Consider the following 15797-nt stretch of genomic DNA (forward strand, 5'->3'; position numbering starts at 1 on the left):
ACACACCTCCCTTTAAAGACACAGATCTTTTAGAACACAATCAGTGGACTAAATAATGCATGAAAGAGGTACTCAATTGACATGAAAGAGGACTCCATTGGATTCCTGGCAAAAAATAGCAGCTTTTTTAAAGAAGAGGAAAAGCTGTGGAAATCCAGTAAATATTGGATTATCGGTATATCCACCATCGTACCCAACATGTTGCAGAGGACCTTCTGCTTGTAGTGGAAGCACAAAAAAAAAAGCATAATCACCAGATGCCTTCAAATATCGCCTGGACTGTTTCAAAACGAACATTACTTTTTAGACAAAACAACAGAGCGTGCGATGATGAAAAGAAGGAACGGACCCGAAACAAAATCAAGGATAACTTAATCACTGTTGAGACACCAGACCTCGGTTCTTGCACCACAAGGTATCTCCGGTGACACACACCTTGCATCATCCCAGCGTGGCGGCGGCGGGAGGGGCGAGCCAAAGCTCGGCCCCCCCGCCTAATTTGACAGCCGCAAATTGGACCCACAATATTTTCCCCCCTCGAATCCCATCATGCCGTTGAACTGACTCTTCCCATTAGCCAATCCACCTGAAGAGAGACTATCTCCCATCTGCCGAGCAGTCTCGATCGCCGGCACCCCCCGCCCTTCCGGCATTGATCGGACCAGACACCATCTTTCGTTAATACAATTAATATTGACACAGTTCATTTCCCATGGAACCTCCGCCGAGGCTCGGCTTTTCCCGCCGTCGTTATATTTCCACGAGTGTGGCGGAAGAGGGAGGTGGCTCAATTACAGCGGCACTCGATATCCCAAACGTGCACCGCTCATTTCCCTCTCGTCTTCCATCCCCTTCCCTCTGCTGCTGCTCCCGCTGCTGCTTTCTGCCCTCACTCGCTTTTTTGTCCGTTCCCTTATATAGCAGTTGGTTAACACTCTCAATTTCCTTCTTTCCGAATCCTTTTCCCTTATCTGGGCCCCTTATCCCTTTAATTTGTGCAGCCTAAAAGCACCCGTATCCAACTCAACTACTCTTTCCTCTATCTCTCTTGCTTTCTTCCCCCCCTCCACCTCACTCTCACACACACACACACACACACACACACACACACACACACACACACACACACACACACACACACACACACACACACACACACACACACACACACTGTCCATTCCAATGTGTCCTCGTTTCTTTTGTGGACAGTGATTGGTGATTCTTTTTTGGCTCCTGTTCTTGTATGGCCGCCTATCTCTCTCGCTCTCCCTTTCTCTCTCTCTCTCTCTCTCCCCCTCACTGGACTATATTTGGGACAGCGGATGATTAAAAGTATGAATCTAACCTCCACCTCAGACAGGACCATTCCATGCCCTCGGATGCCTCTCCTCCCACACACACACACGCATGCACACACACACGCACGCACGCACACACACACACACACACACACACACACACACTCACACACTCGCACACACTGAGCCTGAATAATTGATGCACCCTATCGAACATGAAAGAGAAGGTACTCAGGCCCCCCCCGGTAGATGTCAGTGGATGTAGGGTGGAGATGGGCATAAAGATTACCCTAAATGAGTGTTATTTAGCCTTTTATGTCTGTTTGCGGATGCACGCGTGTGTGTCCATTTGTGGGTATACTTTGTGTTGTCTATAAAATTGGTCAATTTAAATGTAAGGATGAATCTATTTCTTTCCTTCCAGCCGTATCAAGACTAAAAATAAATATTTGCAGCTTCTGATGATTTGAAATGTTCTTGGAGCGTATGTGAGGGATTGTGTAATTGGAAGACGTGGTCATATAGGTCAAGCAGCACTCAGAAGCCAGCTTTTGAGGATCAGCAATTTGCTCGGATATCTAACAGTATTGCTGTTTTCGGAAGCACGTTGCCTAGCAACCCCTTTTCGGTTTGGCATTCATTTCACTTAATTCAGACCCAACTGCCGTTATTGTGAATTGCCAACTGCTTTGGGTCAGAACAACACAGGTTTAATATCACCACAGAGTTATTTCCCTTGAAAAGACTTTGGAACCAACAGTAATAATAATACTATTGAATAAATAGTACTAATAATAATAGCTTTTATTTTTAACACATACTTTCCCAGTAAAAGATATACTGGGCTGACAGAGAGCTCCGGCACTAGCATCGTTAGCCAAACGGTGGGCATGCGGTTTATCGCCCAGTTGTTTTTCCATTTTGTTTTCCTTTTCCGGTGCTGTGAAGCCACCACAACACGTGTTGCCCGTGACATATCGCGAGGTCCCTGTCAGGTGTAGCAAGCAAAACCGAATCTTGTTTGTCGGCAGCGAGCCACTTCACACAGGGCCCCGGGGCCAAGCCAGTTAAACCCATCACCTCCTGCGGGTTTGCAAATTTGTCTCCCGCCCCCATCCCCACAATCCCCTCCCCTCCCCCTCGTACTAAAGAGACCTGCCGGGGATCCGGTAATACCTCACCTCCCAAGTGCCCTCATAGTTCTGCTTCTTGAGGCGGACCGCCCAGTTCTCGGGGCAGGCGTCAGAGCAGTGGTCCATGCTCAGTATGACGGGCCGGGTTAAGACCACCCCTGGGGGTCCGCAGCTCACAACGGGACTGAGCAGGGTCTGGCAACCGGCCAACGGTAACCTGCGGGGGGGTGGGGGGGGTGGGAAGAGAGAGAGAGAGAGAGAGAGAGAGAGAGAGAGAGAGAGAGAGAGAGGAAAAAGGCCAGCGATGAGTTATGATGGAGGTGGAGGAAGACTGCTTTAAGCTCATTTCGGGTCGTTTCGAAAGTGCAGTCTGGGATATGCAGTTACCGCCGTCCACACCACCACCTATCCATCTATCTGGTGTGAGAAATAAAGGGATTCCGGTGACTGGGACGCAACCCGGTGATTATAACATCAAATAACACCTGCAACAACAACAACAACAACAACAAGCCTTTAACAGTGTGTGTGTCCTTGTGTGTGTGTGTGTGTGTGTGTGCGACGGGGGGGATCTGTGTGTGTGTGTGTTTGCGTTGGGGGGGGTCTGTTTGTGTGTGTGTGTGTGTGTGTGTGTGTGTTTGGGAGTGAGCCAGCTGAAGGCGAAAGGCGTAGTGGGAGACAGTGTTTTTGTTTTTTTTGTTTATTTCTCTCTCTCGTGCAATTCATTTAACTTAAAGAGTGCACGTCTGCCGTCGATGGCGGCGGAAGCGTTATTTATTTACATCTCTCCCTTTAAAGCACTGGCACACTGAGCGCTAAAGCCCTCCCCGCTAATGGATCGTGTCGCATCAAAAACAAACAGCCTAACAGCATCTTGGCAAGCCTGCCAGTTGAGGCAGCCGCGCTTCTGAAGAATACCCACCTTATATCCTCCTTCCTCTGAACAGTGAGATAAATCTCATAGATCTTCCCCCTGGGGATAGCCTCCGGAGGGATGAGCAGGCTGATTCCTAATGCAAATAACAACAGAGAAGGGAGAAGGTGAAGCGGGTGAGAGGGAGGGGAGGGGGAGGGAAGGGGGAGAGAAACAGGCTCATTTGTTTTGAGTGAACAATGTGTTCTGTCGCCGGCGAACACACACACACAAAAAAAACACTGAAGGACGCCCGCCGCTCCGACGAATAGCACGCTGCCCGGAACTTTAGACGTAATATTCCCCCCCACGGGGAGGTCGGAGGTCACCTTCCCCTCGACAGGTGCGGGAATATGCAAATAGCCTCGTCTGTCCCTGGCGACAATTAGCGGCGACGCGAGAGAACGCGGCGAGACGTTCGTTTAATGTCCTTCGTCTGCCACTGTGCTGATAGGGAAGACGACAAACAAGGAAACGGCTTCAATGCGAAAATTGCTTCTTTCCCAAGGAGAGCGCATGGGAGGAATGGACTGTTTGGACGTATGCAGGCGAGGCTGTCTCTGTGTATTGTTGTGTCCCATCTGTGTTCCGACTCTGCCATGGCGGGGAATCATCCCACTTAGAATCGCGTTTAGATCGTAAAGACATAAAGAGTAAATGTATGAGACAGCAAAACAAGCTTAAGTGTCCCCCGGGCATTAGCCGGGGTCTATTGAGCGTTCTTTTAAATTGACGCGATGGTTCATGGGCCCCACAGTGTGTGTGTAGTCAGTCTATAAAACATGGCCTCTACGTGTCAGATACCATCTCCTTTGTGTTTTTCTTCCGTTGTCATGGTAATGAGGAACGTCAATGACGCATTGTGTGTGTGTGTGTGTGTTGATGCAGCCCTTGGATTCATCCTTTATTCACCACCAACAGGTTGAATTATACAGACGTGAAAAGCGGGAAAGAGAGTAGGAGCGGGAAGCAATAGATTCTGATGGCTAGCGAGGGCGAACACACATACACACACACACACACACACACACACACACACACACACACAGACAGACAGAGCCGTTTATCTTCTAAGATACTGGCACCATATCATCTGGATAGTAGACAAATAAAAGCCTGGCCAAATGCTTCTTGTATAATTATGTATGCAGCATACTTTGAAAATGCAGAGCATGCAGACAAAATTGGGGTTGGTGATGCAGCCCTTTGATGTTTTCTCAGAAGGAGCCCTAATGCTCTGTGCTCTATGCATTCAAGCTATACCTGTGCAAAGTCCAGCGTGTTGGCGGAGCAAATTCAACACCGGCTTCCCTCAACCATAGCCACGACATGGGAACATTGATTTAATTCTAGATGTAAACATAATATTGATTTGCAAAAGCTATGCTTCACACCATACTGGGCTGGAATGTAATTACACTATAATCTGTTTTTAAGAATGAGCTCTTTAGCAAGACTTAGTTTTGATGAAGAGGCTGTACACCTGGGAATCTTATGCCCAATATACATTTTGGTGCGCATCAGTGAATCTTGGCTTTCTTTTTACACAATCTGCTTATGTTAACATTGTCGGGGAACAAGATCATGTACCCTTGTGATGAAACTGAGAGCAAACAATAAAGTAATTAGTGGTTGACGCCAAAATCCACTGATGATAAATGGGTAAATATTAAACCGGCCTATTTGCCATATGGTAGCTAGCCTTTAGAATAAACAGTGAAAAACACAAAGCTCTGCATTTTATCGCCATTTATACCACAACTTGTTTAACAATTCTCCTTACATGCGCTACAAATCCAACATTAACAACACGGTCACAACACTAGAACATCAACAAGATGTTTCATTGAAAAACGCCAAAACAATACGCTCAAAGCACTGCAGAAGAACATTTAAATTCCAGCCAATTAAGTAGATAAAAAGATGATCACGTTATTTATGAAAGCCACACGTATCAGTCATCTCTCCCTGGGATGCCGAAATGTACACTGTGGAGATTGGGATCCGAAACCAGTACCACATTTCGACCTGGGAGGTCAAACACCTAAAACATTAATATATCTGCCCGCACCCGGCACCCCCCCTCGGCCCTCCATTGAGATGATAGCGTTGCGGACGCAAAGGTGATTAGCAGGCAAGACGGTTCCCCGAACTAATCAGGGTGAGAGATGAAATCTAAATCGTCTCGCACGGAAGCAGGCGCGCAGTCATACAATACGATCGCACGCCATTTCCAACAGATAACATTCAAATGAGACGCTCTTAAGTCCTCCCCTAAGGCACCTTTAAGAAAGAAACAAAAAAAAACAAAAACAGCCTCCATTAAACACAGAATGGACAGGACGACCAACGTCAGCAGCACCCACCTGTGTTGGGGAGGGTGAGCCGGCCCCCCAGGAAGTTGAAGGTGCCGTACGACGTGTTGTCCACGTCGCGCGGCAGCGTCTTGAAGTAGCCCTGGGCGGTCAGCCGGCTCACAAACTCTCCGGGGTCGGCGCTGAGCTTGCCGTTGTGCAGGGTGTGCGAGCCGTTGGGCAGTGGGTCCAGCAGGGGCCCGTTGGCCATGGAGAACTTGCCCACGGTGTCGTGGCGCGAGCGCAGGGTGCCCTGGTAGCTGGTGCTGGTGGAGGTCAGGTCGGGCTGGATGGTGAGCAGGTGGGAGTTCTCTGACGTGAGGGGTGGAGAAGAAATAGGAAACGTATCAAATATGATGAAATCAAATAAAGCGAGGCAGAGAAGAAAAAGGGGCGAAAAAACAAACTAACAAAAGGCGAGATGCATGAGTGGCAAACTCCGGCAGAGATTCGCATCGCAGTGCCAAGATTTCCACGAAAAAAAGCCGTCAGGACGAAGGCACACGGAAACACCACACGCATATAGACACACATACCCATAAACACGACGAAAATCGAGACAAAACAAAAACAGATGTTCTCTCTCGCAGCAGTGCGAAACACTTGTGTATGCAGGAGATACACAAACACAAAGTCTACCCAAATCTCCCGCCTCTCTCTGTCTCTGCCTCTCTCGCTCTCTCCATCTCTGACTGTCTCTTTAGCAGCCACACAATCAATTCAGACAGAGCTCGGAGAGAGCTTAGTACAGCCAGTGTATAAAAGGATTGTTTTTGTGTGTCTTTTTTTATCGTGAATCACAGGCTTCCATCTCCATCCAGCCTCCACCACTGTTCTTCAATAAGTCCACGTCAAACCTTAGGGGTTACACCCACCGAGGTGGACATATTGTGGCTATGCCTGCTGCCAATACGAGAGTGGGGAAATCTACTGATGTACCACAGACAAAGACAAGCCAAACATGCACACCACAAGGAATCAAAAAACGATCACACATGCACGCACGCACGCAAACGCACACACACACACACACACACACAGAATAAAATAAATAAATAGAAATAGAAATAAATAGAAATGGCCCGCACACGCCTGCGCTCCTCTGACGAACAACAACTGACGCACAAACGCGCATGCTCAAACATACACACACACACACGCGCACACACACACACACACCAGCAATACACCAGCATTACGCCAGCATTACGCACATCACTGAATCCCCGCCCACTCTTGGGATCAATACAATGCAGTTTAATATAATATAATCTAATTCTTCTCCAATTTACACACAAGTGCTGTGGTAGGGGAAGAATCCAACGGTATCAACAACAACAACAACAACAATATACTGGGAGAGAACAGGATCCCCCCCACACACCCTCACACCCACAAGTACACACACACACACACACAGGTTCACAGACAAGCCAGCAAAACAAGTGACGCGTAAACACAGGACACGTAACCACGGCAACATACAGACAGGGTTTATGGAGGCGGTGGTGGGTGGGTGAAGATGCGGGGGTTGACTGGGGGGGGTGAGCTGGCGGCCAATGGTGGTGGTGATGGTGGTGAGGTCCATGGGGGGGTTTGGGTTTGGGTTTGGGGGTGAGTGAGGCGGTGAAGGCGGGGGATTGGATGTGGGATGTTGTAAAGCCAAGAAGTGTGTCCTACTGCAGTGGGAGAGGGGGGCCCTGCGTGGCCGCGGAGCCCACACACCTGGCTTGGTGGGCTTGATGCCCATGGGCTGGAAGCCGGTGGTGAGGATGGAGGAGTCGGCCACGTCGGCGTCCAGGCCCTCCTTGCGCCGGCGGTACACCAGCACCACCACGATGAGCAGCAGCGTCAGACACAGCGCCACCGCCACCATGCCCACGTAGAGGGCCACGTCCTCGGCCCCGCTCGCCGCTAGGGGGGAGGGAGGAGAGAGAGAGACAGGAGAGAGAGAGAGAGAGAGAGAGAGAGAGAGAGAGAGAGAGAGAGAGAGAGAGAGAGAGAGAGAGAGAGAGGCGGGGAGGGGGTTTGGGGAAGATGGAGAGGAGAGAGATTTCAAGTTAGAGATATATTTGTTGTTTGTTTTCTGGAAGAAATAAAGATAATTTGATTTCTGGTTACTTTTTGTGCTTGTGTGCTCGGGAAAGACTCAACAATCAATGAACCTGCTTAACTTGGTTCTGGCTAAGTAAACACCAGCCAGACTGCCTGATATAATGTTTTAAAGGTCACTTCGGGTGAAGGTACCGCTAGATGAGTCGGAATGCGAGATGCTAAAAAAGTACACTTTACTTTCCCACCTTCTTTCAGTTACTGCAGCTTCTCACGATTAGGCCATCCATTTACATTCAAATTGTGTATAAATGGCAAGAGTATTTGAGATATATCCACAGACACACACTCAGGCTCGCGCACACACACACACACACACACACACACACACACACACACACACACACACACACACACACACAGACACACACATTGTCTCTCGCACACACAAGCACACATGCACAATAATAAGAAAAGACAGCTGCAAAATGAATGAAGGATTTGCTTATGGAATCCTGGCACCTCACATTAGCTTCTTCTCAAAAGCATGGAGGCATTTATATCCCAAAAGTACAGAGTCAGCTAAGCCTTGACAAACATCACTCTGTGTGTGTCTGTATGTGTTTGTGCGCATTATCCTGTGTGTGTGTGTGTGTGTGTGTGTGTGTGTGTGTGTGTGTGTGTGTGTGTGTGTGTGTGTGTGTGTGTGTGTGCGTGATTGTGTGCTGGTGCATTTGCCTTTGAGTGTGTCCATGGCTGTGTGTGCAAGACGGTGTGTGTGCATGTACGTTTGCCTGTATATATGTGTCTGTGAGTGTGTGTGTGTGTGACGGTGTGGGTTGGTACGTTTCTCTGAGTGTGTGTATGTGCGCATAACTGTGTGTTGGTGCATTTGCCTGATTGTATATGTGTGTGTGTGTGTGTGTGTGTGTGTGTGTGTGTGTGTGTGTGTGTGTGTGTGGGGGGGGGGGTGGGGGGGGTGGACGAGTGTGTTTGTGTGTGTGTGTGGGGGTGGGGGTGTGGGGTTGTGTGTGTGCATAACTGTGTGTTGGTGCATTTGCCTGACTGTATATGTGTTTGTGTGTGTGTGTGTGTGTGTGTGGGTGTGTGTGCGTGTGAGCATATCTGCGTGCATAATGCAGGAGAATGGGATTTGCTATGCTTGTCACCGTGGACTGGAGGAATGCGGTGATGGAGGTGGAGACGGCTCCCAGGGCCTCAGTGGAGGGCCATTGTCCCGGAGCCGCGGGGGCGTAGCGGCAGGGCTGTCACCCAAGAACACAGCCGCACACCGCACATGTGTGCCAGTGGATGCTAGCCAGCTAGGCTAACTGCCGGGTCGGTTGTGTGCGTAGGTATGTTGATATACAATACAACATGCCGTATTGCTGGAAGGCACATTCTGTGTTTTCGGGGGATGATCTGCCCCTTCCAGAAAATGTTCCGCACCCCTGCCAAGGATTTGTGCTTTTTTGTGCCGCAATTGAAATTAATTTTGGCCGTACCAAGTCTTTTTTCATTAAAAGGGGTTCTGCCACTGTGCAAATCCTGTTGCCGCAATAGAATGGCGGTGCCTTACCTCGGAAACACCATCTTGGCAGGTTTTAATTGGTGTTAATAAATCTGTGACTTTGGAGTGGCACACTTTAATTAGCTGAAACGCTGTGGTTGTACGAGGAGGAAGAAAGGGAGAAAAGAAACGTCTATCTCTCACGCCGTCATCTTCATCCCCCCGTTTTTTAACCATTTATCCTTGCTGTCTGTTTTGCCCCATTCCCTTCTCTTTGAGAAATCCATTTAGGTGGACAAAACGGGCCTCACATACAGCAGCTCTTAAAAAAGGAAATGCCAGAATCTATTTCACGGGTGATTATCTCAGTACCATCTGATACCTCAAGGAGCGGGATTAGGGGGCCGGCAGGCGCTTAGCAGGACCTTCATAACGCCACGGTGCTCCACATGTAATCAATTGCGAATGACTGGATGGTTGGCTGGCTGCAGATGCGTCTGCGATATTTATGTGCGAGAGGATCTTTATGCTTATGAAGCGCCTTATGGCGCATGGCAGGTTCCCACCACCATCATCACTGTTCTGTTCATCTCCTCCTCCTCCTCCACATGCATCCAGAGGATGGTGGATCCGACGTGTTTGACGGCGAACTGTCCTTGCCGCTTCTAATCCACTACACAACATACTCCAAGGCAGCTGGTTCCTCCGTGCGGCTCCCTCCTCTGTTCCGACTGTGTGTGAGGGCCTGGAGGCCAGAGAGCGCAGCGCTGCTCGGACCTCCCACCGACGCCGACTGTGGTGATCTGCTCTTCGGCTCAAGACGGAGGAAGCAGAACAACAGCCCAGGGCGGGGAGTCAGGAAACGAGGGCACCCCCGGTTTGGATGGATCCACGGCCTCCAATCGTGGCCGCTTGATGTGCGTTGGTGAGGGCGGCGAGAATGACCTCCACATGGGATCCCGCCCAAACCACCGGTGTCTCTCTAGTCCCGGCACCATCCACCCTGCTGACCGCCTACAACCTGCTCTCTCTTTCTGAATGCGCGTGTGGGTACACACACGCACACACACACACACAAACACACTTTCTAACATCCACAACATTTGTTTTGTTTCTTGCGCTTTTCTTCCCAAGTACATTTTTATCTTAAACTTTCTTTGACTGTCACTCCAGCTTTGTTGTGTCCATTCCATTATGTAGCTTATCGTAGCATCGCTGAGTGGGGTCTTTATCTGACCTGCTAGGTGTGAAGCAGAACGACCCCGGCGCCGCTAACTACAGCCCCTGACCGGCCGGCGACGGAACTCCTCCTGCGCCCACATCGATTTTCACGAGAGCCAATCATTCTGAGGACGCCCGTCACACTTTAATTGACATGGCTAATCAGATTTTTTCTTTTCCTTTTTCTTTTTCTTTTCCAAATTGCACCGACGCACTCTTCTCCTTTTATTTCCCCTCTGACGCTTCCATTCCTTTACCCTCCATCTCTTTCTGTCTCCGAGACTCTCCTTTCTCTCTGAGTCTCTTCTCTTTGTGTTTCGCGCTCGCTTCCATCTGTCTCTCTGGAGATAATTGGCAGCCAAAGAACTTTTGATTGTCCCCTCTCTGTGTGACCTCTCTCCCCAGATTGACAGGATGCTTGAAGATAAACTCTGGCTCTGACGCCCGTGCTCCTGGGCCTGACCCCAGGACAATCTTCACCGTCTCCCTCCCTCCCTCCCTCCCTCCCTCCCCCCCCATCTCGGTGCCTTTCAGTTGAAGTTTGGGGGCCCTAGCCTCAGGCCACAGTGGTCAGAGGGGGGGGGGCTTCTTTCCACACACTGTGAGATTGACATGTACGGACGGTCTCCGCTCATCCACTCGTGGACGAGAGCCTCCCACGTTTTCGGTTTAAAAGTTTTCACAGCGCTTTTTCTGCAGTCCGCCCAACAACCGCCCCAACCTGGCCGGCTGATTGTCCTCCAGCTGCCATACCTACCGCCCCTTCCCTCTCCTCCCTCCTGCGTTGATAAATAAAAACGCTTTGCAGCTTCCTGCGCCTCTCCCCTGGGTTATTTATCAAGCGCGAGCTCAGAATATATTTCAACCCATGGCCAGTCGCAGTCAGTTGCTCCGGGATGAATAACACAGGAGTTCTTGAGGTCAGGGAAATATGGCTACTAAAACTCTCAAAGCCAACGTGACCGTTACTATCTCCACAATACAGTCGTTCAGTCCCTCCGCATGCCGTGGTGAAATACGGCTCGTGATAAAGGCTCGCACACACTCTGCACCGGAGAGGCCACATGGGCAAAAAAACCCATGAGCTAAATTGTCGGCCACATTTAGCCACGGAATTAGCTTCACAAAACGTACACGCGACACATAACGAACACCAGACCTATGACAGATTAATTATCTAAGAGGGTATTTATACAGAGTGCCCTCATTGTTAATCCCCCCATCCCCCCCCCCAAAACAAATTGAGAAGTGGCCGCAAATAAAGCTCATTATCTCTATTACGACAAATTAAGCCAAATAATTGTTCTGATGTCATTTTAATTCAAGGCCGTTGGGTAAACACGGGTTGTTGTCTTTTTTTGGTGTTGGCCGTCATCCTCCTCTCTGTGCCCTCTGACACCTGGCTTCCATCTCGCTGCTGGCGTTGCGCCAACCGACATATTAATGCCCATGCACCGAGTCCCAGTGCGCGGCCCGAGAGGCTTTTATTGTTTTGTATTTTTTTATCCAAGGCCTCGTGAAAACGATACTGCAGCGAGGCGAAAGTGTTTGTGTTTCAACTGCTGCCGCCGTAACGCTACGCTCACCGGCGCAGATGTTTTCCCGACGAGCGATCCCCCCCCCCCCCCCCAAAAAAAAAAAGAACAACAGGCGCACTAATGAGGAAGATTAGAGCATTTTCTTTGTGGTTAGGTGCGCCGACAGAAGACACGAAAACACAAAGACGCAAAGACGCCCCCCAAACCGACTTGTTTTTTTACTTCAACACAGAACCGGCCACGGCACGATGCCTTTTGTTTCCCCGTGAAGGACGTTTCTTCCCATCGCCGGTCCTCCTAATAGCCTGCAGACATGGTTGGGGCGTGTGAGTTGCTGACAAGCCAAAAGCATCCTCTCCCCCCCGCCTCCCTTGCTTTTTCGGATACTTTCAGAGAGCGCTTGTCTGTTGGAACACATCTGCGGTGGAACAGATTGGGAGGAACGTTCTTTAGTGGCCAGCATTCTGCTCTGCTTCGTCAGTTTATATTTGGAGTGACTTTGCCGGCTCGGGGTGTGAGTGTGCGTGTGTGTGTGTACGTGTGTGTGTGTGTGTGTGTGTGTGTGTGTGTGTGTGTGTGTGTGTGTGTGTGTGTGTGTGTGTGTGTGTGTAGGGGTATGAGTATGTCTGCGGTTTTTGATTCATACGACTTGCCTCATCGGGGAGGAGTTGGAGTTTGATGACCTTTGATCACAACCACATAGAGAATCACAAACACACACACACTGAACACACACACACACACACTGAACACATGAACCCACGCCTTAACAGGCGTTTGCATAATGAGACATTACACGGAGACACTGTACCAACGCACGCCATATGTTTACAGACAAGCAAACAAACCAAGTCCCAAGTCGACACCTCCCACATCGCACAACTCATATCCAACGATATCAATCAGCGGTGATTATTCCTAATTCACTTTATTAACTTGGTGGCCCGCATCGCCCCCGACGACGCTCGCCCAGCCCCGCCCCGAGTTAACTCGCTGCTTACCATGCAAATAGGCCAAGAACGGGAAACTATTAATACTGTCTCCTCCCCCTGCCACCCGAGGAAGCTCCAATCCCCCACTGGGACGAGGGGGGGGGGGACGTTATCCCCGTCTTTGATCTCCGTACGGAGCGACCGGGGGGAGCTACCCTTTTGATGCCCGTCGGGGCTGCGGCGACGGGCCCCTTTGGCGGTACTTAGGCTCCGCCCCCGCCGGCCCCGCTGGGAGGGGGTGTGGAGCCCGGGCTAATCCCATCGCTGTGTCGTCGCGCGGCGAGCGCGTGCCAGCAGCAGATGGCGGCGGCTGGTGGATGCGGCGTCTATCTCCCACATGGTGGGGGGACGTACAGTCGGAACTACATCTAGCGCCGAGGACATGGAAGTGATAAGCTGTGCACATTGGGAGGATAGGAAGAGGGCAAAGAAGAAAGAGGAAGCCCCGTTGGCTTGGCAGACGTAAGGCGCGGCCTCTTCCTGCGCCGCTGATTTGACCTTAGCGTGCGGCGAGACCGCAATCTGCCCGAAGGTTATGCTTCTAATCCGAACAACAGGGGGGAGATTGTATCCATTGTGTTTCATATCAATAGCATCTATTAAGTTATTCGATCCTGTTAAAAGATCCTGTTAATAGATCCTGATAATAGATCCTGTTAAAAGATCCTGTTAATAGATCCTGATAATAGATCCTGTTAATAGATCCTGATAATAGATCCTGTTAATAGATCCTGATAATAGATCCTGATAATAGATCCTGATAATAGATCCTGTTAATAGATCCTGATAATAGATCCTGATAATAGATCCTGATAATAGATCCTGATAATAGATCCTGATAATAGATCATGATAATAGATCGTGTTAATAGATCCTGTTAATAGATACTGTTAATAGATCCTATTACTAGATCCTGTTAATAGATCCTGATAATAGATACTGTTAATAGGTCCTGTTAATAGATACTGTTAATAGATCCTGATAATAGATCATTTTAATATATCATTTTAATCCATACTGTTAATAGATCCTGTTAATAGATCCTGTTAATAGATCCTGATAGACCCTTTTAATCTATACTTTTAATAGATCCGGTTAATAGATCCTGTTAAAAGATCCTGATAATATATCCTTTTAATCTATACTGTTAATAGATTCTGTTAATAGATACTGTTAATAGATACTGTAAATAGATACTGTAAATAGATCCTGATAATATATCCTTTTAATAGATCCTGTTAATAGATCCTGTTAATAGATCCTGATAATAGATCCTGATAATAGACCATTTTAATCTATACTGTTAATAGATCCGGTTAATAGATCCTGTTAATAGATCCTGATAATATATCCTTTTAATCTATACTGTTAATAGATCCTGTTAATAGATACTGTAAATAGATACTGTAAATAGATCCTGATAATATAGCCTTTTAATCTATACTGTTAATAGATCCTGTTAATAGATCGTGATAATATATCCTGATAATATATCCTTTTAATCTATACTGTTAATAGATCCTGTTAATAGATCCTGATAATAGATCCTGATAATATATCCTTTTAATCTATACTGTTAATAGATCCTGTTAATAGATCCTGATAATAGATCCTGTTAATAGATCCTGATAATAGATCCTGATAATAGATCCTTTTAATCTATACTGTTAATAGATCCTGTAAATAGATCGTGATAATATATCCTGATAATATATCCTTTTAATCTATACTGTTAATAGATCATGTTAATAGATACTGACAATAGATAGATACATTTTTGCTGATTGAAGCCGATAAAAAAACATTAATGTTCTCGCTGAAATTAAGTGTCATCTAATCATCGGCCGCTCTGATATAAACTGAATAAACCACTCCGGGACGTTCCGTTATAACGTACGGCGGTACTGTTGGACTTGCGGGCCACTTCCCCCACAGTGATTGAGTCCTTACTTAAGGCCAACACTCAACTTGGCTCCCTGTGGAACTCGGGCCGGGGTCTTCCACTGTGCACATTTGACATAGAAACGCTCAGTGCCGACGGGTGGGAGTGGCGCTCCGTGGGTGATAGGGGAGGGGACTCACTCTGTGGACACTCCAGGCTGGTGCAGTTGAGGGACTGGAGGTCCAGCCCCTGGCAGTCCTTGCCCCCGGTGCTGGGGGCGGGCTGCGTGCACTCGCGGCTCCGCCACATGGAGCAGTCGGCGCCGCACGGCGACCACTTGGTCCACTCACTCCAGCCTCCGTCTACTGGAACCGCAGTGGATGGAAAGCATGGGGTCGGTAAGAGGAGTAGCACGCACACACACACACACACACACACATATATATATATATATATACACATACAAACAAACACAAGGGAACACGCAAAACAGACACACACGGGAACACACACACAGGAACACACACACTCTCGCTCTCTTACAAAACGCACATGCAAACACACACGCACACACACACACACAGAGTCAACCACACACACATGCAAATACACGCAGGGAAACAAGGCCTGCTGATTGGAAACATGGCAAGCAGACTTTGCTACTCATACGTAACTCCATCAGAGGACAGATGCAACAGTAATTTAAGAGCAGGCCGGGGTATTTGCATGGGGGCGAACAGCGTCAAGCATGAGTTGCCATCCTGTGCAAATCCATCTTGCCTAAAATTGGAACCTGTGGGGGGAAACTATAGAAGACATGCAAATCCACGCGCGCACATACACAGACCCACAGAGCACGCTGCGACACCAAAGGCACGGACAGATTGTCATCAGTTAGGCTCTT

The 15797-nt window shown here is 48.6% G+C and overlaps 1 protein-coding gene across 2 annotated transcripts in view; it reads right to left on the reverse strand.

Moving 5' to 3' along the window:
- The window catches only part of unc5a (unc-5 netrin receptor A), a 127536-nt gene that overhangs the window by 23564 nt on the left and 88175 nt on the right, over positions 1-15797 (reverse strand). For both annotated transcript variants that reach the window (XM_079744258.1, XM_079744257.1), the window contains 5 exons: positions 15094-15258; positions 7424-7612; positions 5711-6010; positions 3354-3441; positions 2480-2648 (listed from right to left, as the gene is read on the reverse strand). In XM_079744258.1, the coding sequence (XP_079600384.1) occupies positions 2480-2648; positions 3354-3441; positions 5711-6010; positions 7424-7612; positions 15094-15258 (911 nt within the window). The remainder of the gene's footprint in view (positions 1-2479; positions 2649-3353; positions 3442-5710; positions 6011-7423; positions 7613-15093; positions 15259-15797) is intronic.

Source organism: Pollachius pollachius (assembly GCF_949987615.1).
Source record: "Pollachius pollachius genome assembly, chromosome: 10".
In the NCBI taxonomy this organism is placed as follows: domain Eukaryota; kingdom Metazoa; phylum Chordata; class Actinopteri; order Gadiformes; family Gadidae; genus Pollachius; species Pollachius pollachius.